This window comes from Argentina anserina, chromosome 4, assembly GCF_933775445.1.
Source record: "Argentina anserina chromosome 4, drPotAnse1.1, whole genome shotgun sequence".
NCBI classification, from domain to species: domain Eukaryota; kingdom Viridiplantae; phylum Streptophyta; class Magnoliopsida; order Rosales; family Rosaceae; genus Argentina; species Argentina anserina.
In genome coordinates, this window is record NC_065875.1 from 10713415 (window position 1) to 10740860 (window position 27446).

At 38.4% G+C, this 27446-nt stretch overlaps 3 protein-coding genes across 4 annotated transcripts; 2 read left to right on the plus strand and 1 right to left on the minus strand.

The window, feature by feature from the left end:
- LOC126792157 (uncharacterized) lies at positions 1–4649 on the minus strand. The gene is made up of 5 exons (XM_050518638.1): positions 2410–4649; positions 2144–2268; positions 1612–1668; positions 1407–1480; positions 1–177 (listed from the first exon to the last, which is right to left on the minus strand). The coding sequence occupies exons 1-5, from the start codon at positions 4647–4649 to the stop codon at positions 1–3; spliced, it is 2673 nt and encodes an 890-aa protein (XP_050374595.1).
- Positions 4650–17923: 13274 nt separating this feature from the next.
- Positions 17924–19971, plus strand: LOC126791362 (mediator of RNA polymerase II transcription subunit 28). Of its 2 annotated transcripts, none has more exons than XM_050517802.1 (4): positions 17924–18012; positions 18211–18364; positions 19264–19376; positions 19459–19971. In XM_050517802.1, the coding sequence occupies exons 2-4, from the start codon at positions 18229–18231 to the stop codon at positions 19591–19593; spliced, it is 384 nt and encodes a 127-aa protein (XP_050373759.1). In that variant the 5' UTR covers positions 17924–18012; positions 18211–18228; the 3' UTR covers positions 19594–19971. The 2 variants fall into 2 exon arrangements, with proteins under 2 accessions (XP_050373759.1, XP_050373758.1); XM_050517801.1 differs by having other exon boundaries at positions 17965–18095.
- An 833-nt stretch (positions 19972–20804) lies between these two features.
- On the plus strand, positions 20805–25968 carry LOC126790570 (uncharacterized). The gene is made up of 11 exons (XM_050516864.1): positions 20805–21086; positions 21452–21546; positions 22174–22231; positions 22847–23041; positions 23189–23265; positions 23439–23521; positions 23821–23872; positions 24381–24449; positions 24828–24914; positions 25004–25065; positions 25502–25968. The coding sequence occupies exons 1-11, from the start codon at positions 20969–20971 to the stop codon at positions 25680–25682; spliced, it is 1077 nt and encodes a 358-aa protein (XP_050372821.1). The 5' UTR covers positions 20805–20968; the 3' UTR covers positions 25683–25968.
- Positions 25969–27446: the final 1478 nt, after the last annotated feature.

Below are 27446 nucleotides of genomic sequence, written 5' to 3' on the forward strand. Positions count from 1 at the left end.
TTAGAACATTGTTTTGAGTTGGCTTTTGAGAACTAGAGTGCTTGTTAAACGTGATCCTTTTTTAAGCAAGAACATTTCCTTCATCAAATCCTCGTTGCCTTCGTCCCAAGGACTGAAATATCCATAATTTCCTTGATATTTCCGCGAAAGTTTCCATTTTTCAGCATATAGATATATCTGTTACATACCAAGCATTTTTTATGAAAATTTTCGAAATTTCCTGATATATTCAGAAACTTTTGAAATTTCCCGATGTTTTCATAATATCGCAACGTATCATGCCAACTTCAATTAAATAAAATAAAAAATCACTGGTTAGGAGAATTGAACCTCTGATCCATTCTTTTACAAGCACAAAGTTATAGTCAACTCTACTACACCAACTTTTTATTATATATTGCATTTCATGTCTCAACATTCATCTAAAATTGAAATAAAACTGAACTAGTTGTTGAGCAGAATCAAACCCATTTGGTTTAGGAGGAAGCAATGATGAACCTTACCCTTATGGGGGAAATTCAATATGCTTTATATACCATATTTATTCTCTAATGAGATGCAATCAAGTGAAAACATATGGGCACAATCTGATGCACAATCTTCACATAGCCATGGTTATGGTCAAAGTCGAGAAATGCTTGATCCAAACGGGAACTACCAGTACCACAACCTACAGTCAATCACCCACGACCCCTATGGTTGGCATATAAGTCAATATATACAAAATTAGAAATGGGAGGTATCATTTAATGACTATTTTTCACATTATACTCATAATTTTACTCAAATACATGATAAAAATTAAGGCTGTAAACGGTTCCAAAACAGCCAAAAATATGTGGAACCGTAAACCGAACCGTATTATTTAAACGGTTCGGTTTTTGTATTTTTCATAATAGGAACCGTTTGGTTCGGTTCCATTACGGTTCCGGTCCCAAAACGGTTCCAAACGGTTCCAAAAAAAACCTGTAGCTGAAACTCTGTATAAACAATGAAACATCAATGTTTCTTGATGATATTGGCAATATGCAATTGTGGAAGTTTGTAACAAAGTAAATCAACTAATACTGCTACTATCTAGAGTAATTTGCTTCATGATTACAAATTTACAATCATTCAATCAACATTCAAGTTTTCTTCATAAAGTACCAAACTCACTCAACTCAGTCTCAGTGGTAAACTAAGGAGACTCATCAGATTACAAAATAACAAACCATAGTACCAAATTCATCAAATAGTCAAGAAAGCATAGCAAATTACAATGTTAATCATCTATAACATCTTCAGTTCATACCTTCCCAAATGCTTCTGATTCTCCGCATTTAATTTTTTTTCTGCCTTTTCTTCCTGTTGTTGGTCGTTGTAGGGGCTGAAACTGAAGCCTCCGAACTTTTGGTAGTTCTTACACTTGGTGCGGATGTAGATGCACAAGCAGCACTAGTTGGAGTAGTTGCCTTGTTAAGAACCTCTTTTATATGTTCTACACCAAGAAAAAAAAAACACATTAATGAGAAGAATGAAGAATGTAAATACTAAATACATATCAACTTCAAGGCATTAAATAAACAAAGTTGTTCTTTAAATTGTTAAGAAAACAAATCAGAATCATACCAGCTTCAAGGGCTTGATATGTCTCCATTTCCCCTGGTTCTGGAACGTATTGCAGCCCTATAATTGCATCAGATTTCAGCCAATTTTGAAGGCAAATAAGTTTTTCAACAGTTTTAGGTAGTAGAGAGGCTCGATACGGATCTATCACCCTTTTTTCGATACTGAAACTTGACTCACTTGCAACTGTAAACACTTGTACTGCAAGTACATCTCTTGCAAGTGATTGCAAGTTTAGATTTTTATCTCCATTCACCTTCCACCAGTTTAAAATCCCCCAATCCTCCTCTTCACCGGGTATTTTAATAGGTTTTTCAATGGGGTCCAATAAATATCTATCAACTCAAGGGCGGAACTAGGAATTCAAGATGGGTAGGGCTACTTTTATGCATACAAATTTTTGTTTGAGGTTTGGAACCCAATGGGAGGCTCATCCTCACGCCTTTAATATTTAAATTCAAAAATACAACAAGAAGGACATAAAACCAAAACCTTGTAAATTTAAAATGACAACAATCATAATATAAAAACTAACCGAATGATACCCTCTGAGGTCCTAACTTTGTAAACTCTTCAATTACATCATCATTGTGAACACTATCAACAAACTCTTTCTCAATATAGAGAACCATCAAATCATCAAGAAAGTCATCTTCCATCCTATTTCAAAGTCTAGTTTTTAAAATATTCATAGATGAAAATGCTCTCTCGGTAGTTGCTATAGATACTGGCAGAGTTAATACAAGACATATCAATCTATACAGAATTGGAAAAAAATCCAATTTTCTTGATTCAACTAACCGCCGACATAAATCAGACATAGAAGTTGTATTTGCAAATCTTAGATCACTCTGAACATCTGATAGAAAAAATCCACACTCCATCTCTAGAGCAAGCATATCACCTGCAGAAAAATCCATAGGGTAAAATCTCAAAGCAAGAGAGCAAACATCTTCAGGCTTGAATGCCTGAAAATTATCATGCGGATCAAATGTAAAACTAAGAGTAAGGAGCTCCAACGACTGATCTGGGAATCTACTCTCCAACTCTGCCAATTGAACATCTATCAGAGCATTAAGTATATTGATCCGATAATAATGCTCTTTTGTAATATCCTCTAGACAAGCTCGTTCTGTACCTTTCTTGTAAGGAGTAGACAAATCTGGAACAATGATATTATGCTCACAACAAAATGATGTTATTCTCAAAATCAAATCATCCCAACCATTATCTCTCATGGCTTGAAGCTTTTGTTTTGCAATAGAAAGAACTCTTAGAGCATTTAAGATGTCCATGGCCTTTTTTTGCAATGACTGACAAAGAAAATCAGTAATCTTCATGATATCATGCATCAAAAACAAGCAAAACACAAAATCAAATTTCTTCATAGCTTTACCTACACTCTTTGCTTCTCCTTGTATTTTGGGAAGTCCATTAATTACCAAATCTGCAAGAGTTTTCTGGGTGGCTCCAAACAATTTTATCAAACTTGAAATAGAGCGAAAATGTGAACCCCAACGAGTAGCCCCTGCCCGTTGCAAAATAGTAGTCTGATTAGCCCCTATACCAGTTTCAAGTTTACCTGCAGCCACTAAATCTGCAATTTCCTCTTCTCTAATAACTCTTAACGCTGAATGACGTTTTGCAGAAGAGTCAACAAAATTCACAATCACATTTAGAGAATAAAAGAATTGCCAAACATCATGCACTCCACTAGATGAGGCAATCAAAGCCAATTGTAAGCGATGAGCAAAACAGTGCACATAATATGCATATTTACATTCTTCTCTAAACAAAGCTTGTAAACCATTAAACTGACCTCGCATGTTACTAGCACCATCATATCCTTGACCCCTCATATTTTCTATTTGAAGATCATATTGAGCAAGCACCTTGGATATCTCATTTTTCAAAGTTTGAGAACAAGTGTCTCCAACACAAATAACCTTGAAAAATCGTTCTCTAATAAACCCATGACAATCAACAAAGCGAAGAATGATAGTCATTTGCTCCCTATTAGATACATCAACAGCTTCATCAACAAGTATACAAAATTTGGAAGTTCCCACTTCATCACGAATCTTGGTCCTAACTTTGTTACCAAGTATATTTATGATTTGTTTTTGAATAAGTGGAGAGGTATACTTGGCATTACCAGGGGCATTATCCAAGACTCTTTTTACTTCTAAATTCATCCTCCCAAAAGCATTTTGTACAGCAGTGAAATTGCCACCATTTGATGAATTACTACTCTCATCATGACCTCTAAAAGCACATCCTTGATGTGCCAACAACCTTGCACTCTCTACAGCAGCAACAAGCCGAAGTCGATTATCTATTTTTTCATGTGCTGATTGAGTACTAATCACACTCTCAATGTGCTTAGACGGGTTTCTTAGAACTTCCCATTGGCGCATACAAGCATTATGTGGAGAATTGAGGGCTCCCACATGCTTAAGAAGACCTGACTTCTTTAAATTGACATTCTTCCAACTATTAAACCCATCCGTAGTGAATGCCGGATGGTGGGATGGATAACTATCAAATAGGAAACAAGGAAAAAAAAATGCTTTGTCCACCTCTACAAAATACTCAAGCCACGACCAATTTTTAAACCATTTGTGACAAAATCTTCGACCCTGCCCTCCATCCCAAGAAGATGGATAACTACTTAAGTAGGGTTGATATGGTCCTAAGACAACATAAGCTCTCCGAATATTATCACAGAATTTGAAAGAATATTGGCCTATTGGTTGTCTTAATCCTGGGTCACGTTGAAGAGAAGTGAAATCAATATTGTTTTGCTCCCCAATTCTATCATTATGATCCTCTTCTAATGGAACAGATGGAGACTCTTCTAGTGGACTAGATAGAGAAGACTCTAAAAGAATATTATTCACTAAACCAACATTTTCATTTCTACTCTCAACCTCACTTCTAATCTCATTTCTCCCACTTCCACTTCCACTCCCACTACTTTGATCCCTCACAAACCATGAAAGAAGATTTTTCAACCGTTTCGGCTCTCTGTTATCCGTCATTATGCTCAATAAGACAATACGTCAATACCTATAATAATATATGTATGAATGTATCAATATTAGAATTATATGTTTGCTAGGTGTGTACCATGGGCAAGGGTCGAATCCCAAACCACTTGGAATCAAAGCAAGTGTCAGACCACTAGACCAACAACTCTCTGGTACATTAAGGCTCTAAGTCATCATACCGAAATCCTACAATTAAAAAGAAAGAAAGTATAAGAACTCACAAAAGCTGTCATATCAGCAGTGCTTTGTTTCGGGTCTTCTGTATCATGTCCATCCTAAGTCTTTATGTGCTGGTTATAGCTTTACTAGCTGATGTTGGCTCTATTGCTGGTGTGGTTGAGAGTCTCAAAGATTACAAGCCATTCAGAACCAGCACTTGATTTGTTTAGATTTTTCCTTTTTAGCTATGCATGGTAGTCACTAAGATCAGAACCTATTTATGTCCCACTGCAAAAAAGAATGGTTGCAGAAGACCTTATCATTGTAATTTTAATGTTTTGAAATAGTTTTGATGAACATATTGATTGCTATGACACTTGCTAAGAACCATTGATGGTGCATATTGTCAAACATCCATTGAAAGAGACAGAGTCTACACCATCCGATGATTGCCTAGCTGCACGCTAGATCTAACAAAAAATGATGCTTATAATCCTTATATGACCAACTAATGTCATACGCTCAAATCATTTCTCTCATGAAATTTGTATGATTAGAAATCGTGTGACTTCCACTATTAGAGAAATTTGCTTCCCAGCCACAATCCTTTGACACTTTCCAATTCAATCATGTTCTTCGTGAAACAAAATTTGCGGCAGAGCTATTTAGTTTGATATCAAGATGTTGAGAAATATCCATGTTTAAGCTAGAACATCTCAGGACATCATTCAAACATTACTATTGACTATGAAAACAGAAAAAAATCTACATCTTGCTTCAAGCGTTCTCAAAGTAGTTATCACAGCAGCTATAAACCACATAAGCACAATATGATAGATTAACCTGATGAATTATACTCAAACTAGTCTGTACCATACTGATTAACTCATTTTCTCAGTTCTCAAAACTGCTCAGAAACCAAACATAAATTCTAGGAAACACGCATCAAATAACAGATCGGAGAGTCGGAGACAAGTTCAGTGAGAGAGAAAAAGAAATTCAAACCTTGGCAACCTTTGATGAGTACTCAGCAGACTAGTGATGAACTCCAACCTTGGCAAGCATGTCCACTGACCCACATCACACAACTGAGGAAGGCGGAATAAGAGTTGAGGTTAGGTATAAATTTTTTTTTCTGGGTTGCAGGGCTGATATAGATAATATACATATAGTTGGGGGTATTTTAGCCAAAATTTCAGATGGGCTATAGCCCTACCAGCCCGCCACTTACTTCCGCCCTTGTATCAACTTCATGTCCCACAACAATTTCCTCATTCTGTTCAAGCTCTCTATCCCAATCTTCTTGCATAGCAGCCCTTCTCCCACTCACTGGTTTGGTTGTCGTTTCAACCATACCACTTGCTTTCCTTCTTTTCCCCCTTGATGCACCACTATTGGACTCAGCATACAAGTCACATAATTCTACAACAAGCTGCCTCACTGCCTCAGATTTCCTTTTGACCTCCCAAGAAGGTAACTTAAGTTGTGTTTTACATACTCTTTCTATGAACTTCAACTTATACCTAGGATCCAAGACCACAACAACAAGAAATATATCATTCATATTGTCCAACTTACCAAAATACTTGTTGTACTTAGCCTTCATCTTCAAAGCCATCTCATACAAAAAATTTTCTGCCTCACTTGAATCAGGCCCTATGCCAAAAGAACAAAGGTCTTCAAGCTCAGTTTCAACAGTAACAATATCTTGGAAAGCCCTATGAGCTGTTGGTTTCATTGAGGCACTGATATGCACAGTGGCTTCAAAAAACACCTTCAGGAACTGTATAAACACAGCTGCATTGTCTCAATCTTCTACCTTGGGCGGCCCAATTCTCTTCACCCTCTTCCTAGTAGTAGGCACAACACTCTCACTTGTCATAAGGGTCTCATCTTCATCCTCGGGTTCATCCTCGTCCCAATAACTTTTATACCTTATATCATCATAATACAATCTGTCAAATGATTTGCTATACCCCCAAGCCGATTCTAACATAAGATAGGTGGAATTCCACCTTGTTGGAACATCCAAGGTGCAAACCTTGTTGCAATCAATTTTCTCCGTGTTGACGCACTTTCTAAATTCATCATTTCTTACACTAGAACTCCTTACATACCTCACAACATTCCTTATTGCAACCACAGACTTCTGTAAGGTCTTTAAACCAGATCTCACAATGATGTTTATGATGTGAGCTAAACATCTAACATGTATAAACCTACCTCCAAGAACCAGTTTAATCTCCCAACTACACATTTTATCCCTCACATAATCGATGGCAATTTTGTTTGCCGATGCATTGTCAACAGAAATACATAGAACCTTATCAATTAACCAATCAAGGAGACAAGATTCTAAAATCTGACCAATAGTCACACCTTCATGATTTGGTACCAAACAAAATGCAAGCACTCTCTTATGCATATTCCATCCCTTATCAATCAAATGGGCAGTCACAACCATATAGTTAATGTTTTGACAAGACGTCCAAGTGTCTGTCGTCAAACAAACTCTACGAGACTTCAATTCATTCTTCAACTCCTCCTTCTTAGAATCATACATCTCTAAAAATCTTTTCACTATAGTCTGCCTACATGGAACATTAAAAAGAGGCACAACTTGTTTGCAAAAGTAATTAAACCCAGGAGCATCAATGTAACTAAATGGAAGCTCATCAACGACAATCATATGTGTTGCAGCTCTAACACCGTTCTCTTGTGTCCAATTAACCATCACGGCAATGCTCTCACCATTTACCACATTACTAGAAAACACTTGCTGCCCAGATCCTACCTTAACTCTACCTGGATAAAATTTACAAATCTGTTCAACATGTTTCCTAAGTGTGGAAGTACCATGAGTTGCTGCATTAGCAACAAAGGATGTGTCACAATACTTACAGTGGAGTCTTTGGAATGAGACAACTTGCTTGTGAACACCATCAACATCCCCCATCAATGGATGACTCTTAGTTACGAAATGAGGATACACATCTGTTTTTCGCACTCCTTTTCTTCCTTTTTTTACAGGTTCAAGTCGTTCAACAGGTTGAACAGCTTCATCACTAACTATTGCTTTCTTTCCACTCCTAGCTTTAGCTACTTCCTCCTGCCTTTGAGCTGTACCATCAACAACCAGCATATCATTGCAGTCATCACTTCTAGAGTCGTACTCATTAGACTCGTCAGAATAATAGCTCCTCTCTGATCCAGACATTGAATACCTGCAAATTACAATCAGTACATACAATCAATTCAGTTCATGTCCCAAAACACTTGGAAACATACATAATTCAGCACATAAACAGATCAAAATGTAGACACAAGCATAGGGATCAGAGACATAAGGATCCCTAGTAAAACCCAACAACATGAGAAACTTTTTGCATAGGGATCAGAGACCAAACACATAAGCTAGGACATCTGAAACTCACAGAGACTAATATTACAGCATTACTGGCAGCACTGGGCAGGGGAATGTTTGATGAAATTTCTGGTTTTTTGTAAACACATGTTATCAATATACATAGTACAACTACAACTCTCAAAGTGGATCATTTCTGTTTAATAATACTGACAGCAACTACTAGGATCAACCATAATATTTGTTAAAAAGAAGATATAATTCGTAGCTTGGTTGATGTTGCAGCTGGCCGGGAGATTTGATATTTATAGTTTGGCCTCTCAATTTGTGCTTTACCTCCTCTCTAATTTGAATAAATACTACATATGGTTTTGACATTGTTAACTCTTACAGATTTATTCGTTAATGGTTAATCTAATGAAGTATACTTTGTGCTTGAGAACATGAAGTTGTGGTCTATCATCATTTATCAGCTGATGGAAGTTGTGGTTTTTCACTGATAGCATAATTACTCATATAAACTATAAAGTCATCTGATCAGATTAGGAATCGAGAACCACATTACTAGAAAAATTTAATGAATCTAAGCAACCATTTGAATCCTAATTAAGGCTAGCTGAATTTACGCATGCCTTGCTTCATCAAAACACAACAAGCTAGCTGAATACATATATATATAATTGATGCATAGTGGTAAAAAATCAATTGCTCTGCTGCTCAATAAAAGTACTGTACAGTTCGTATAGCTTAAATGTTGAATAATGAGATTAAATCCTTTCAATTTCAGGATGATCCTTAACGAGTTAACGTTAGGCTCCAAGAGAAAATATTTGCTATTTCTCTTGTTTGATTGTGGATTATAGCTATGCCTTGCAATTAGCTAATCAAACATCTCAAAAAGTATAGTATTATTAAGGATCATTATGATACTTTTAACTCTGAAAATCATTAGTTCACTTAGGTCTTCAAAGAAATCCTTTGATGTCAGATGTGGTTTAGGGTTTATGGTGTATTGTACCATGTTGTAGGGAAGCCAGGTTGAATTATATCTGGGAGAGACTCAGAGTGGAGAATCTGGAACTATAATGTGTAATGGCTACTGTTGTAATGACCCTAGTCAATCAGTCTTATTATTCCGTTTTACTGCTTTTCTTTGCTGCATGTAATATATTGCATATTCTCTGGATCCTAATTGCATATTGATATTTCTGTATACATACACTTAGCATTTTTCTAATAACACTGCTGTCTTTTCAATATACAACTATAGTTCTAAAAATTTATGGTATATAAATTTGCATATGGCTACATTCTTGATAACATAAAGATGTATAGACTTGCATATGGTTACATGTTTACAGAGGAGTGGGAAATAGTACCAGTAATAATCAGTGAAGGAGGCAAAGATGTGAGGACACCAATTAATTATGGACAGTCTCCTCCTTGTGATCCCTAACCTTCCTCTTCAACTATAAAACACAATCTGACAGACAACAATTAAATAAGCCAATGGCTACTTGCAATAATAGTGATCAGAAAGCAGCTAATAGATCAACATATTGGACATCAAATTGTATGTATTGGGATTAATCAAATGAAACCTCTGTGAATTATTACTATGTAATACTTCTTGAAGTGCTACAAGAAAGAATGAAAGTTCTATTTGTTATTTATATGTTCATTGATTGAAATATATGTCTCTCCTCTGGCTTGAAATCTGATTTGGTTGGATCTGAATGGTGTGGGTTATAAAAAAACACCTATTAGTTGACTAAGAAACCAAATATGATTACCATAGAGTAAACTAAATCTCTAAAGATTATACAGTGTATTGAACAACAATTCCCAACAGGAGCAGAACTCATTACAAACCAACAATTCCCAACAGGAGCAGAACTCAAGAACTCATTACAAACCAACAATTCTGAACTCATTACAAACCAACAGGAGATGCAATTACTGTGACAATCGATCCAAAACAATATTAGTACAGACCCAAACTTTTACGTGATATCATAATTAACATCATTTCATCTTGCAATCACAGCAAACTTCAACCTAAGGGAACATTTGGTGGGCTCAGTTTCAACAAGTAAATCAAACAAAAGTAGCAATCTTGCGAATCAAACAGCTCCAGCATCATAGTAAAGAGACTAGAAATAGGTATTCACTTGTGGATTACCTTCAAAATGAGCAGAGAAGGTTCGTTTGTGGAAGGTTAAATCTTGTCCAAAGGGTGGAGGTGGATGAGGGAGGAGGAGAACTCGGAGTCAATCCGGCGGTGCGTACTGAGCGGTCCTCCGGCCGGTGCAACTGGGCAGCAGAGGACTGAGAGTTTGGGTCTTCGTGGCTATGGGCAGACTACAATCACTGTAGAGGGCTGAGAGTTTGGATTTTGGAACGAGATCGAAACTTCTAGAGTGAGAGAGAGAGATACTCAGATAGAGAGTTAGAGAGTAGAGACTGCGGGAGTGCGGGATGCGAGACTGCGGGGGCCGGGGGGAGACTGGGGGGGAGTGCGGGTTGCGAGACTGCAGAGGGAGACTGCGAGAGTGCAGGCTTGAGGCTGCGACTACTCGATTAGGGTAAGTGAAGAGTGAAGGGAAAGTGGGTCTAAGATTAAGATCTAACGGTTAGTATTTGTTATACTTAAAATCCAACGGTTCCTATGCATTTGAGAATTTGGAACCGAACCGAACCGAACTGTTTTCAAACAGTTTGGTTCTACTATTATACCTTCATTTTTTCCCTACAAACCGAACTGAACTGGGGTTAATTGGTTTGGTTCCAACGGTTCCTTTAGGAACCGGAACCGATTAACAGCCCTAATAAAAATAGTGAAAATTTTGTACTTCATAGATCATTTATGTGGTTCTAAATCACTTATGTAATTTCATGTTTAATGTATCATATGTAAATAAGGCGTGATGAGCTAGTCTCCTTTTGGGTAACATATATATATATATATTTGAAAATAAATTTTTAATAATGATCGACGATTATTTCAGTTCAAATAACTATAACTCACTATAAACTAATAGTTGTTCCGGGAGAATTACTATTCTACCCTTATGTGTGTCTTAGCCTAATAGGTTTCCTGTTAGGAGATAGATTAGCATCTCCGTAATAGATTAGGAATCCGAATCCTACGGGATTGTGGTTTTGTAATGCCTACCCCTGCCCGCAACCCCTGCGCGCAGCCCCTGCGTGCTGCCCCTGCAGGCCCGCGCGCAGCCCCTGCGTGCTGCCCCCGCAGCCCTGCGCGCAGCCCCTGCGTGCTGCCCCCGCAGCCCCGCGCGCAGCCCCTGCGTGCTGCCCCCGCAGCCCCGCGCGCAGCCCCTGCACGCTGCCCCCGCAGCCCCTGCATGCTGCCCCTGCAGCCCCGCGCGCAGCCCCTGCGTGCTGCCCCTGCAGCCCCTGCGTGCTGCCCCCGCAGCCCCGCGCGCAGCCCCTGCACGCTGCCCCCGCAGCCCCGTACGCTGCCCTGCCCTGCAGACCCTGCGACCCCCCTGCTGCCCCTGCACGCAGCCTCCGCAGCCCCGCAGGGTATCCTCCGCATTCGCTCCGCAAAAACATCTTTTTGCCCCGACAAACCCCGCATCAGAGGATTCAAAATTGCTCCTCCCGCATATATACGCAATGAACGCGAACTGCACAAGCAAACTCTTCGCTCAAGAGAAGCTCCTCCCGTCTTCTCTACCCTTTTGGGCCTTTAAACTATTTCTCTTTTTTCCTTTTTCTTTTCCTATTGCTTATTAAATCATTTATTTGCACGTTTTCGTTTTCTAACTCTGTTTCGCGTGCTTGCATAGGAAAAGTGATTACTCGTCGTACTATGGTGATGACATTCATGCCGAGATGGACGATACTTTTGCCATCTACATACGATTCCGATCGTATCCTCCCAAGATTTTTATGTCATCGGACGAAGATCGAAAAGGAATTCAACAAGCAACTTCATGCATGACGATCGATTTGCAGAGCAATTTACTTATATGCGGTCTATTTGGCAGACCAACAAGTATGTTTTTCTTAAAGTTGCTGCTTTTGAAGATATATATATAAATTATCGGGCGCTATTAGCCTTTTTCATGTCTTCTTTTCCGGCCTTTCTTATAACGCCGATGAGACCAAAGAAGGATATGATTCCCCTCTTGGTCGACGTTTTTCGTGTGACGGTCCTAGGGGAGTCACGTTATTATTTAAAAAGGAAGATATCGATTTCGTGTGGTCGCCTGAGTGCACCGCTGTTTTGGGTGCGATCATGAGAATCGCCGATATGCATCGATTATTTTGTGACCATATACATCACAACCCTTCTAATTCCGGTTACATACTTGAATATTTCGATTATTCGAAACCTATACAACCCTCGTTTCTTATGGATGCGTCGCCATCGCGACTGTTATTTGAATGTTTGAGTTTTCTTAAACTCATGACTATAAACGATAATCCCTAGGTCTACGTACTCATTTATTTGAGTTGATTCATTACTCTGATGCAGCACTATTTGCTGACAAAAGATCCCAAAAATAAAGAATTCTATGGGACACACTTAAAGTGATTTAATGAACGTCTATGACGTTGTATTATCAGAGTTGACCTTGATGCATACTCCACATCCAAGAAACGCATGCCCTTTTTGGCACCTGTATCTATTTCTTGAGGGAATTTTGGAGATGGAAAAGTAACATTCTTCCATTCTCAAGTAAGCAAACATTTTTGAGCCTCAGGCTAAGGCTCCGCCCAATCCGATATGCAAGATTTTGTTGCTACGGACTTTTGATTAGTCACTCTATTTTGACTATGTCTTCTGCTTACTATTTTTCAAGTATGACGTTGGCATTGCCATGATTATTGCTCGACTTTATCCTAAGTCGTCTATTGGAATTGGAAGCTTGTTTATGTTGTATTAAATATTGGCATATTCTATAAAATTTCTCGTCTTTCTTGGACTTGTGAGAATTTTATTTGCCTTGGCTTAGCATGCATGGTCAACGTTTACAACTCACGTGGTTTTTAAATTGGCCGCTTTTGGGTTACATGGGACCCCAATAGCACTACATTGTGATTTTGGACTTTGAAATTTGGAAAACGGACCTCGGAACGTCAAAATTGACGTCGTTTTTTCCGGTTACTATTCCGGCGTTTCCGGAACGTTTTCCGGCGTTTTACCGGCGTATTCGCCGCCTTCCGGCCATTTGCCGGCGTTTCCGGCACCACCATCCGGTTCCGGACGGCGTTACCTGTCGGACCTGAAGTTACGGCCTCCATACCGGCCAGGTCCGGCCACCGCCGGCCAGATTTCTGGCAATTGGTGCCGCCGGCTTCCGACGAGTTTTTCCGACGTTTTTTTTTTCGTCGTTTCTCGTCATTTTTCCGGCATATCTCAGCAGTTCTTGCTGCCATGTTTTCCTAGTCCAAAATTCACCCGGTTTTGAGTTAATTTGACATGGTTTTCCGGTTAATTTTCCGGTTTTCTCCAAGTCGTTTCATAGCTCAAATGATTTTATTATTATTGGTGACCACCCGCACCAATTGGATGGTTTTTACCACCTAAATTGTTTGGTATTCAACTTCTCCAATACCATGTTTTTCCAACTCTTGAGTTGAAGAATGTAGTTCTATTGCCATGTGATACATTCGATGGGATTGCCATTTGTTTCAATCCCCTCTCTTACAATATCCTACGGCATATTGTGTAGAGAAGTTCACCGCATTGTTGACTCTCTTAATCTTCATTTTGGGAATGTCCCGCCGTGAAATCGAGTGTCTTGCTAATTGCGTAACCACCCACACTGTCCTACGGCGCAGGTAGTTGTTTTACGGATCTCGTGCGGAGATTGTGTTGTATATCTTCGTGCCTTGCTAAGTTTTAAAGGCCATACATGCCAATGATGGATTTTCATCTTGATATTTGTGTTAAGAATGGAGAGGAATAAATCTGTCAGATTTCATTGACAGTATCTTTTTCAAGCTTCGACAGTAGCTTTGTTAGCCTGCATACATCGTTTTGCTTGCCTGCAGCAGTAGCTTTATGTAACTCAAGATTCTTTGAATCATGGGTTCGGTTTTACTGTCTTCTCGGTTTTGACATGATCGTTTTTTGGTCATTTTGAACAAGATATGATGATTCGAGTTCTTTGAAATTCACATTATCATCTATTTTTCATGTTCACGAAGTGATTGGAGGACCACCTCACCCATGCTCCACACGGTGAGGCCGAGCCTGCCTATTTCGGCGGCTCCATGGCGTTAAGGCCGTCGGTGGCGGCATCTCCTCCTTCACAGGAGCTTGTGATGCCTCCCGTGTCTTCTAATGCCTCCATGACAATCTCTGATGCCAATCGCTCATTTTGCAAAGCTTGTTCTTTTGCTAGATTTCAAGGAAGTCCTTATTTGCTAAGGCTCCAACCGAGAACATTCCATTCTTACAAAGTATTTAAGGTGACATTAGTGGACCCTATCCAACCGAATACGGACATTTTTCGGTATTTTTATGGTATAGGTTAAGAGCATCGACGCGTTGGTCACACGTCACTTTGCTTTCCACAAGAAACGCTGCATTCGCTAAAGTTTTTAGCTATGATCATCATCCTACGGGCTCACCACCCTTCCTATCCTCTCAAATCTATTTGATTGGATATCGTTGGAGAGTTCACCACCACGACTTTGATGATTTCGTTTTGCATATCTACGGGGATCGTCGTTGAACATATTATTCCTCATGTTTATTCACTGCACGATCTAGCAGAGCTCGGACTTGGTTATGGGTACTAACCTGCCGATTTTTGCATGTAATGATTTTGCATGCAGCAACACTTATTCGTTTCAGACCCACAACTTGCCAAGCGTTTAGTGCGTACCAGATGGTCACTGGATACAGTCCCAACGTTCTTTTCACTAACGCCTATTTGGTTAAAGTTATTTATGTGCCCCTATTGTAGTTATCTCAATGGGTCTACTTGAAATGATTAAGTATTCTGGTTGGTTATGATTTATGAATCACCAACACTTGTCCGCTATTTCCAATCTACAAACGTTGATCTCTATCCTGCGATATTAGCAGACGGTCACTTTGATGAGACATACTTCCCGTCGTTAGGGGGAGATATGGAATGCTCTCATTCCGGTTTTAACGCCAGGAATTGACGTGGTGTGGCACTATGTCTTATTAAGATCCCGCACTACTCAAAGTGAGTAAATGTGCAACGCATTATCGACCTCCAGAAAGTCAAAGATTCGATGCTCAATGACTTTACCGATATTGCGAAAGTGACGAGATCGCACATAAATGCTGTGATGTGCCGGTAAGGTTGGGACTCTCAGAATATGAGAGAATTTCATATGACCTGGTCCTAGCACCGTTGGCACCATCCCTGACAGTGGGAAGGAAGCCGGCGATGGCACCATCGTACGTTGTGGTGTTGTCGGCGCCCGTGGCATTGCACCACAAAACAAGGGCGGCAAACGCAAAGATGGACTAGTAAGGGTCATAGCTTCGGTCTTGGCTCCTGCCTAGATGAGGGGGAGACCATTATTCTCTAGAATCAAAACTAGAAAGAAGCGAAGTGCGTAGGCACAAGTATTTCGCCCATCATCAAGAGATATTCTCTAAACATGTGTATCAACTAAGTTTCTGTGGGACGCTACAGACTCCTTTTGTTGATGTCAGAGAATAATAGAAATCTCACGAATTGATCGTATACAGCGCGCGCGTGTGTTTAATGTATTGATCTCCCATGATTGATGATGTATTCGCTTATACTCTTATTCCGTTGTAAAGCATCAACGATGAGCAACTTGACCGAAGTGGAAAGAATCAATACAGGCTGAACTAGACTTGTTATGTTGGTCGTTGTTCATAAGTGTAATGAGAAAGATGAAGTCATGCGATATATGCAGGACTTATGGCGCAAAAATTGTCTCATTATCCTAGTATTGAGTACGATGAGTTATATTCTCTCGTTATGGACATAATTGCTTTCTGCTACTTGATCAGTAGTAGTGTCCATGAAAACTGATTTGCAGCATATGATAGTGGTCATAGAATATCTGTAAAGGGATCTTGACGCAGATATGAGAGTGCCCGAGGGACTTTAAATGCCTCCAGACCACGGAGAGCTTATGTAATCAGATTGCGACGTTCGAGAGAACGTAGTACAATCGGTTGCAAGAACTCATACCCATATGTGTTCATATGAAGCTAATTCTTGATTCTCTATTCCGTCTAAGTATAGATGATGAAGAGATTCAATGAGTTATACATTCATACATGTTAGTGTTGTTGGGACACTATTACTTTCATTATGACGTGATTAACTATGCGCCTATGCATTGTCATTGGACTTGCATTGCTTCTTTGACATGGGTTTAGTTCTACACTCAGTGAACCAACACAAATCCTATCCACACCAACGCCGCCAGCAGCTCCAGCAACATCAACGTACGCCTTAGTGTAGCAGTCGACACTGGTAGCGTAGAGGATGCGTACGGTTCCGTCTTGGACCAAAATCAGTCCTTCATTGGTCCATTCCCCCATTCTTTTTGCGAAAGACACATTGAATGTGACAAATCAGAATCTGTCCAGTTTCGTAGGTCAACTTCAACGAGACCTACAGGACAGCTCGCTCGATGAAATATGGTGAAATTAGTACCGTTGGAAAGGTCTATGTGTCTACTTTCAAGGGACATCAACCTTTCGTTCATAGCTATCATATTGAGTGAGTTATGGCCGTTTTAGCAAAGTAGGACAGTTCTGTCCGGAAATTTGCAAGTCAGTCAACTTCGACAGAGCATTGTGAACTACTCCGATCGGATGAGGTTGTGAACCTTATGTCACTGGAAAGCCACGGGTGTCTACTTTTCAGAACATTTTACGGTTCGCTGATACCTATTTTGACGAAGAAGTTATGGCCGTTTAAGTGAGTGAAGGTCATTCTACCCGAGAATCTGATTTTCATTGCAAACTCTTGTTTTGAGTTGTTATGCAATCTTGTTTCCTGAGACCTAAGTTTGGATAAGTATAGCATGGATGATCTAAGGATATGTGGCTAGATTAATGATTAATCATTAGCCCAAGACTATGTTTGAGAAGCATGTAATGAACGTTGTATACGTTGTTCTTTGTACTCCATGATTATGGCACTAATCAGGGGGAGTTGTTTCGTAGACTTCAGGGGGAGTCTACCTCACATGATGCTATCAAATGTAGACGGTGCGTTGTGCTCTTTTTCCCTTCGATCAAGCTTTTGTTTTTACCCAAGAGGTTTTTATTTTGCTTGACAAGGTTTTTACCGAGGCAACGATGTGTGCACCATGCAACCTAGGCATGCGACACAAGGGGGAGTGTTCCGGGAGAATTACTATTCTACCCTTATGTGTGTCTTAGCCTAATAGGTTTCCTGTTAAGAGATAGATTAGCATCTCCGTAATAGATTAGGACTCCGAATCCTACGGGATTGTGGTTTTGTAATGCCTATATATAGGCCTCCATATCATTCAATAATATACAATTATTTCATCCTGAAACAATAGTTATATAATAACCTTTTATGACATATAATAGATAATTGATTAAATAAATATTTTTTAAAATTTCATTCAAAATTTTCATATTTTTATATAAATTTTCATCAATTTACTTAATTAATTTTTTTAAATTAAAATTTTCCTGAAATTTCCTATGCTTGATATATTTCCGTTTTGACCGAAATTTCAGTCTTTGCTTCGTCTCCGTCGGTCTTCACTCTGCGCCCTTTCGACTCCCCTCCACCGTCGCCAAGTCTCTCTCTCTCTCACTCGCTTTTCACCTTCATCCTCAATAAAAAAGTAATTCTACTTCTTCTTCTTCTTCTTCTTCTTCTTCTTCTTCTTCTTCTTCTTCTCTCCTTGAATCTCACAACTCATTCAAGGTAAGCATCTGTCTGAATTTGAGACATATCCCTAGGTCATTTTTGAGGGCTACCCAGATGCTTAAATCCAACACAAATCGGTACATGTGGATGATTATTCAATTTGGTTTTGCAGGACTTGGGTTGCTTTGGGATGGCTGCTGCAGAGCTGCAATCTTCAAAGGAAGAGATGGTGGCTTGGGTGAGGGCCCTGGAGGATGCTTTGCTTCCATGCTTGCCTGCCAGAGAGCTTCAAGCAATTGACCGCTCTCCCCACCCTTCTCATCAGAGTTAGTAATTGTCTCCATATCTTTATGTTTTTCTTTTCTTTTGGATTTTCAACAGATTCGTGTGCATGATCAACCACTGATATTGCCTTAGTAACTCGTTCCTATTAAATGTATTCAAACTCGTTTCGACATCCAAGTTATTAGTTTTCTTTTTTGGGATAGTGAACTTCGTAACAGTTAATAATATTTGGAATCAGATTGGAGGTGTGTCTTTGGTTCTGTCACTCCCTTGTGTCTGATTATGCATGTTTTCACCTTTGGTAAATGAGCATTCTAGATTCAGGGCATTTTTCAATGGAGGAGTTGGTTGATGTGGAAATCGGATAGTTAGTTTTTTAACCAAGTTTTTGAAACATGGGAAATAAGAGGTTGTCATTGCTTAAGAAACATTGTTGAAATAGAATTTCAGATAACCAAGTGCCAAAGTTGTTAATTGGGTGTGAAGCTACATTATATATAAAATTGTGCTGCGCTCAAATTCTTCTTGTGAAACTCAGTAGCTCGGATTAGGTCCATTGGTGGATAAGTTTAGGACATGAATATGTCTGAGTAATCATCACCTCTTTTAAGCCAATTGAACACACTGTACAGTAATGCATATTAATAAGTCTGCAGCAATATCTCATTCTGTATTTGAGTTTTTGAGTGGGTGCAATGCCTTTGGTTCTTGAGCAAAACCTGGAAGGTTATCATTGTAGTGGTTAGAGAAATCCACGAGTCTTTCATTTTACCTTTCTATAATGTTTGAGGTTTACTCTGCTGGTACTATTTGTTACTAAAATCCACAGCTTATAGAGAGTTTGCTTACTGAAACTTTATTTTTGTCTAATTTTGGAAAAACAGTTAAATTACCTTCTTGTTTCCTATACTGGTGTTTAATTTGTCGTTTTTTTTTCCAGTTGATGTGGAGAGACATGCCCGAGATTTTATGGATGCTGCTAAAAAGCTCCAGCTGTATTTTCTTAGTCTGCAACGTGAGGATCAGCCAACAGATGCCGAACAACTTAGAAAGGTTAAGCCATGGTTCTAGTTTATCCAATGACTATGATTATTGGACCTTGGTTTTTAGCTGTGGTGCATTTTCTTTTCTGCAGGAGATTTCTGTGATGGAAGACGAGTTGAAGAAAAAGACTGAGATTATTGAGAAGCATGAAAGGCTTATCCAGGGGTGGAAAAAGGAGCTAAAAGACCAATTGAACAAGCATAATACCGAGCTTCAGAAAGTGTAGTTACTTGAGCAAGATTCTGGATCCAAGAGGTATGTAGCTTGTAAGTTGTCATCCCATCGAACGTGGATAAATGCTGACAGTGGTGGTAATTCTTTCTACTCAATGTAAATTGAAGGAGAGACGGTTAGCTAGTAATGGTGAGCTTGACTCCACCAAAGCAGTTGAATCTGAAGTGCTTCATGATTTTTCTGCTCTTGGTGTCACCTTTCTAGCCTCTTTACTTCTCTTCATAAGTAATAGTTCTCAGGTTTTCATTTGTGTCGTAGCTTGTTGATCACTGATGTATGACCTACAAAATAGGTTCTGTATACTCTTCTTATCAAAGGCAGAATGAACTTCTGAAGTCCAAAAAAATTATGAGAACTCTATCTTTCTTCGTATTATTATTTAGTGTAGTATAATTTTCGCATCTTTCCAGTTTTTTTGTGAACTGTTAGAACATTGGCGGACAAGTACTCCTTCATTCACGCCCAAACAACCAACTTCAAAGTCTCCACTAAGTGGCTTTTCTGTGCCCCTTTCCAGTTTTTACTCCATTTTTCAAATTTGGAAGGCAAACTTTTCCTTTATTCCCCCACCATTAGAACACAGTCGCAATCACAGTGACACCCACACCTGCGCATCTTCACTTCTTCAGGGTCAAGAACTTTGTGCAACAAGCTATCTTCTACCAATCCAAAGTCCAATCTTATTTTAGGTACCAACCCCACATGTCACATTATATAGCACTAAAGTCACTTATTATATGCACATCCATGATTAAAGAATGCATCATATTCCCTGTACAAACTTTGGCTTTTGGTTGTGATCAGTCATAATACAATTGAGTGATTGACCAACCTCTTGTAGTTATCAAATATACGTACTATTACATCCTCTAGATTATTGTTTTATAAAATTTGTAACACCGTTATAAATTACTATTAATGTAACAATATATTAATATGCCGGATGGTATAACGTGATCTCAAATGCAATATATTTTGGACTTTGGAATACGTTAACTTGAGAAGAACATCATTTTGGGAAGGAAAGCAAATAATGAGAATAGTTGGGAGACAAAATGTAATAATAGAAAGCATATTCCAACAATGAACGGCTGTGAATCAGTCATAGGGAAGTAGGAGACTCATCAGAGCCGTTGATTTGTTCAGTTAGATAAAACCTTGTTTTCACAGTCTCAAATCTCACCTCCTTTAAGAGCTCTTGAGTCCTACGCAAACACAAACGCAAGCTGCCAACTGGGCTTTCATATTGAGTTGAGTTCTGTCCCCTCAAGAACACTGCAAATGCGTGTTGTGAGGTGTTAGCTTCTCTCAGTTTTGTGGGTTCTTGAAGTTTCGTTCTTTCTGGGAATTCTGTGAATTCTGTGAATATGAGGAATTTGAAGGAGTTGTGGGTGAAGAAGACATTGGTGGGTCTTGGGTTGGGCCAGTTGCTGTCGCTCTTGATCACTTCTACTGGCTTTTCATCATCAGAGTTGGCTAAAAAAGGTCATCAGTTTCTTAAAACGTGTCTTATCAATGATTGCCTTGTGTTATTGCATGTTGTAGTTCATGCCAATATCACTAGTTGACTTGTTGCGGACTATGCAGAGGAGTTGGTTCTGTTTTTGATTTGATACAACCAGTTTGGAGTTCTGAACTCCAATCCCATATTGCTTGGAGATTCTAACTGTTTACGTTTTAGCCGAAATTTTAATGAAACACTTCTCATTGTGATGTTTATGAAGTAGTATTATGTCAGTTAATCCTCCTTTCACTAAATTTGTCTTGAATTCCTTGTGCATTTGAAATTTAAGTTCTTTTGAAGAGGAGGCTCTGATAATATCATTCTTCTGATGTTTTTTTGGTTGCAGGAATTGATGCACCTACTTCACAGTCTTTTCTGAACTATGTCCTCTTAGCAGTTGTGTATGGAAGTATCATGCTTTACCGGAGGAAACCACTTAAGGTTGTTCTTTAAGCCTTCTACCTAAATACTTGTATTGAATTAAGTCGTCATATGATCAGGTTTCATTGTGTTGTAAAGGAGCAGCATATAGGAAGACAACATTCAAGGTGAATAAAAATAATTAAAGGGTCCAAGTCTAGGAACAGGATTGTATAGAGTTGTTACTAAATTGACTAAACAGAAGGCCTTGTAGCCAGCCCGGGGCTGCATGTCATAGAATCAATGGGATTTACTATGATAATGGTTGTTGTAACTAACCAAGTCAGGGTTCTTGGAATCGTGGATGTAAATTTTCTGCAAAACTCAAAAATGTTTCTTTCACATGGTTTATCATGATTTATCAAAAAATTCAAAATGTTGAATCCCAATCAAAATGAAACATGCTTGATAAAAAAAATAAAATACCAACAATCTTTCTTTCATGTAAGGTACATGAGTAAGTTTGTTGATGGACCTTATGATTATGATTTGTATGTCTTCCGTGACTTTTCATCTTAACAATGGATACTACGGGTTATGTAAAGAACAAATGCTCTTGTGTAACTTCCGCAATAATTTATACATGAAAGATGAAACTATAAGCTCTCATATGCTAAATACCTGTTTCTGTTTCTGGAAACTCTGCAGGCTAAATGGTATTACTATCTACTTCTTGGGTTGGTGGATGTGGAGGCAAATTTTTTAGGTCAGTATCTATCTCCACATGTTCTCAAACATTAATTCTATTTGCCGACTTTAACTTTTTTTAGTTCTGTTTCGAGATTTCCGTTCGTCCTGGTACTTTGTTATTTGTGGAATTCTGAGGGATATGTCCCTACTCGGAAATGCACCTTATCATTGTACGATTAGAGTTTATATGTATAATATCATTGTCCTCTATCATTTCTTTTGGATGGTTTTACTGTGGTGGATGCCTACTTATAGAATCTCCTTCTGATTATAGATTTACTGGCTTAACATGATTGATTATTTTATATGTAATTTTTTTAACACATTATAGCAATAATTTCAGATACTTGATTATTATATCCTATAGACAAAAATTAGCTTCCTAAAATGAAGAGAAGATTAGTGAAGGATCTGACGAAAAAAAAGATTCAACACATATAAACAGAAAGTAAATGATATGAAAGTTGTTTAAAACAGGTATCAGAAGTACAGCAGTCGAATAGTAGAATTATACGTGTGTGACTGCTATTTCTTGAACATTCATTTCTAATCAAAATTGTGTATCTAGCTTTTCAATGCCATCACTTAACAAGTAAAGTTATTTGCTGATAACTGCGCATGTGTTGTGCAGTGGTGAAGGCTTATCAATACACATCTATAACTAGTGTCATGTTGCTGGATTGTTGGACTATCCCATCGGTCATGCTTCTTACTTGGATTTTCCTCAAAACAAAATACAGATATAAAAAGATAACCGGTGTGGTGGCCTGTGTTGCTGGCGTTGTCATGGTTATTTTCTCAGATGTTCATGCAGGTGACCGAGCAGGTAAAAATCTGCATCAAGTGTAGCCTGCATTGTTTCCTGTATTTGCTTGATTTAAAGCCACAGTAGACAATGTAGTTGCTTGTAAAATATCAAACATATCTTTGTTCTGTGTTTTTCTGATGGTATATGCATCGTCATGGCATGTAGGAGGGAGCAATCCCCATAAAGGGGATATACTAGTAATTGCTGGTGCTACACTGTACGCTGTCACTAACGTCAGTGAGGTAACACACTTTTAATAAGTGCAGGAATGCATATGACGATAACTTTACGCAAATGCTGTATGCTGGTATAGAGCTTCTGAGATGCGAAGCATTAACATAGGGAAACTGTTCATATAGATCTTATTTTGATTCAATGGCTGAATGGCTAATGCTTAGTTATCATTCCCCTGCAGGAGTTTCTAGTGAAGAATGCTGACAGAGTTGAACTCATGTCCTTGCTGGGCTTTTTTGGTGCCATTGTCAGTGCGATCCAAATGTATCCTTTGGTGGATGTAGCCTTCTATGATTTTACTGATTCTGGTTGTTTTTTCTGATTGTCTTTTACTCCACTCTGCTTCTTAAGGTGATTTTGATGCATAGAAAAATGCTTTACCATAAACAGAACTTGCTCTTCATATTTGTAGCTGTTCTTTTAACTATTTTGGATCTGATTTCAGTGAATTTGGGCTTTCATTTTCATGATTTTGTGAAATTATCAATCAGAGTTATGTTTAATGTTTTATGTCTGTGTGTGATTCTGTTTACTAGTTGTAACCCCTTAATGACTTTTAATAGAAGCATACTAGAGCGTAATGAGCTCAAAAATATCAAGTGGTCATCTGGAGCCGTATGTCTCTCTCTCTCTCTCTCTCTCTCTCTCTCTCTCTCTCTCTCTCTCTCTCATACACACACATATCTATAATGTACATCTGTTTAAGGTAAAACATGAATAAGGTGTTGCGTTTAATCAGCTGACCTGGACAGTTTCAATTAGTTTGTTTTGTCAGTATTAATTCCCTGGCCTCTGGTAATCAGGTCATTCTGATCCAACCGAGGCAATGGGACTCTTGGTTATGTGGACTTGGTTTGTGTCTTCCTAGAGTTTGTTGAGGACTTTGTTCACTATTGCACTTGTTACCGGTTACCCTTTAAGATGAAGCCATCACATACTTACATGACACATTAATCAAATCAAGCTTGATTTATTTTATTGGGTAGAAAATACTGATAGTTGATGACCGTTGTTATTTATAAGTGCAGAAGGTTATTTAGCATCACCATCTAGATGTTTGAGTTTTGATATTGACAAATATAATTATGCTTTGATTCTGAATGATCTCTTATTTCAATTTCAGGTATTTCCTTTTGTTGGATTTTCATTGGCTATGTTCCTCTTTTATTCATTAGTCCCAATCTTACTTAAGGTACGGGTCTGAGGCTTCTTTAAACTGGTCTTCCTTCACATGTCCTGTTATTGTTGCTTTTTATCTTTTGGAAACATGGTTGTGTTCTGTATAACCTTTTTTTTTTTAATATTGTTTTGATCATAGTTGTGATTACTCATTACAACATCCGAGTACAATGTTTTGACTTTTGAGAATGACTGGTCCATCGGACAATATTATCTTTGGTGTTTGAAGAGTTTGTGCTTTGCTTTTGCCTGATTGTGTTCAGCAGTTTAGGAAATGGAGATGTTCAGTTAAATTTGTGGTTATATCTATTACCTAGCAAACAAAGGAATTGCTTGGAATGAATTGTATGATATGGAACATTTTGTAGTAAATTATGTTTTTCCATTGCAGATTAATGGGTCTACTATGTTAAACCTGTCGTTGCTGACCTCAGACATGTGGGCTGTCATAATTCGCATATTTGCTTACCACGAGAAGGTCTGTAATGCCTACATGGCCATCATTTTTTCATCTTGAATATGCAATGTGTATATAATCTGCCATTCTAAGCCTGGAATCCTTCTCAGGTTGATTGGATGTACTTTGTAGCCTTTGCAATCGTCGTCATTGGGCTTGTTATTTATTCATGGTACGCAAGGTTTTTCATTTTTTTTTGGACTGAATGAACATCCTATATATGAATTGCTAAAGCCTGGCTCACACCAATGCATATTCAACTGGAACAATTGGTTCCTTACCCTTGACATTGAGATTGTTTCAATTGCATACATATATATATATATATTTTTTTTTTTGTCTTTTACTTTTGATCGATCAGTGGTTACATAATTGATCTACGAAATAACTTGGCAAAACTAATGGATAGATTATTACGTGAGTTGACTAACATTGGTAGAAGCTTGGCAATCATATTAGACGTCATCTCTTGAAAATGTGGCAATGATTTTTACTTTGTTGTTTGTTGAAAAGCTTTTGTAGTGCGAAATTTTTCGTTTCGTCTACATAATATGTTATCAAACTATCAAAGTATAATGATCATTGGTTGTCCTCTCAATCTGATGCAGGGGCGAAAAGGATGAGAGTCAACGTTTGGCTGATGTTGCGGATGAAGATACTGAGAGAAGCAAACATTTTGACAGGGAAGTTGGTCCAGTAACTCGCGACCCGGGAACAATGGCTGGGACCTCAAAAACAGGACATAGCAGTAAGGATGAAGCTCCTGGTAGCAGCACGACAGAGAGATAAATCATTGACAACAAGAGCATAGGAAAAGATTAACAGGGGCAGAAGTCATTGCAATCTTGTTGAAAATTCAATGGCTGACCCCATGGCTACACTACTGAGAAGACAAAAGATGAGAAATATCGATTGCGTTGTTATTTGAACAGAAATATGAATAATGCCTTTTTAAAGGATAATAATGGCTATTTTGAGGCATGGAAAACTGTACAGTCATAATTTCGGTTTTTTCATCAAATTTTGTTCTTTATATCATTTGGGGGAATTATATAGCACAGTTTTGATTTATAGCACACAATTGAAACAGTTGAATAAATTCGAGAGAATAACTGTAATTTTATTGATAGATATTGAGTCTTATATATAGGTATTACATCAAAGATCTCGTTAAATATGAGATAAGATATTATTCATTAACTAGCTAGGCTATTACAAATTAGGACAAAATATACCATAAATATCAAGGAGAAGATTCTCCTACAACACTCCTTGTATCACGATCCTTATGTGACATAGTGCAATATTGTTACCTAAATAAAAACGTTGTCAAGCAAAATAAAAACCTCTTGGGTAAAATAAATGTCATGGTCAAAGAAGAAAAAAAAACACAACACACTAACTACAAATGGTCAATGCATGTGACGTAGACTCCTGATGTCTACAAAACTGTTCCCTCTTATCATTAACTCAATCTTGGAGCTCTGATAGACGACACAAACTAATGCGCCTCACATGCTTCACAAATGTAGAGTTAGGTAGAGACTTGGTGAACAAATCAGTCACATTATCCTCTAAACGAATCTGATTAACTTGGATATTCAACATCTCTTATTGTTGTTGATTATAAAAGAACTTTGGCGAAATATGTTGTGTGTTATCACCCTTAATGTAACATAACTCCATCTGCTCAATGCAAGCTGCATTATCTTCGTGGATACAAGTAGGTTCAACTGTAGTAGAAATTAATCCACAAGCATCTCAAATATGAGTAATGAGTGCTCGAGGCCAAATGCACTCTTTGATGGCTTCATGTAACACAATAATCTCATAATGATTCGAGAAAGTAACAACAAGGGTTTGCTTGGTTGATCTCCAAGAAATCGTTGTATTCCCTATGGTAAAAACATAACCAGTTTGGGAACGACCTTTCTGTGAATCCGAAAGGTATCCAGCATCAGCGAATCCTATTAAATCATCACTAGAAGTGGTGAGAACTAGCACTGGCAGCGGCGGCGACGGTGTCGTGTCCGGCTGTCCCAACGGCGATGGCGGTGATCGGTCACGTACCATATGTCGATTACCAAAAGTGTGGACTATCCCTGCTAGTCTAAATAAAATCATCAAGTCATACCATATGCCCCTCATGCAAATTAAATATGTACTCCCATACTCCCGATATTGTCACGTCACGTTAATGGATAAGATATCGGGCTTTCGTGGTATTGTCGGCCATACCACATCGTCTCCCAAGCGGAAAGGGCTTGGATACACTATTTGGGGGTAGCCACCGACACCTTAAGGTGGAATATATACAACATGCTAGCATCATCATCATCATCTCAATGTATGGCATCCAAAACATCACATCATGAAAATCCGGAAATCCCATCTCCAAATATATATTTTTCTTATACCTCATTCATTCCACTAGAATGACCAAGTTGATAGGACTTAGTTGAGAAGAAGAAAATAAACCAACATAATATCAAATACGGTTCCTAACTGTATAAAATAAATAGATAATTATGACTCCCGGAAATCTCATTTCTA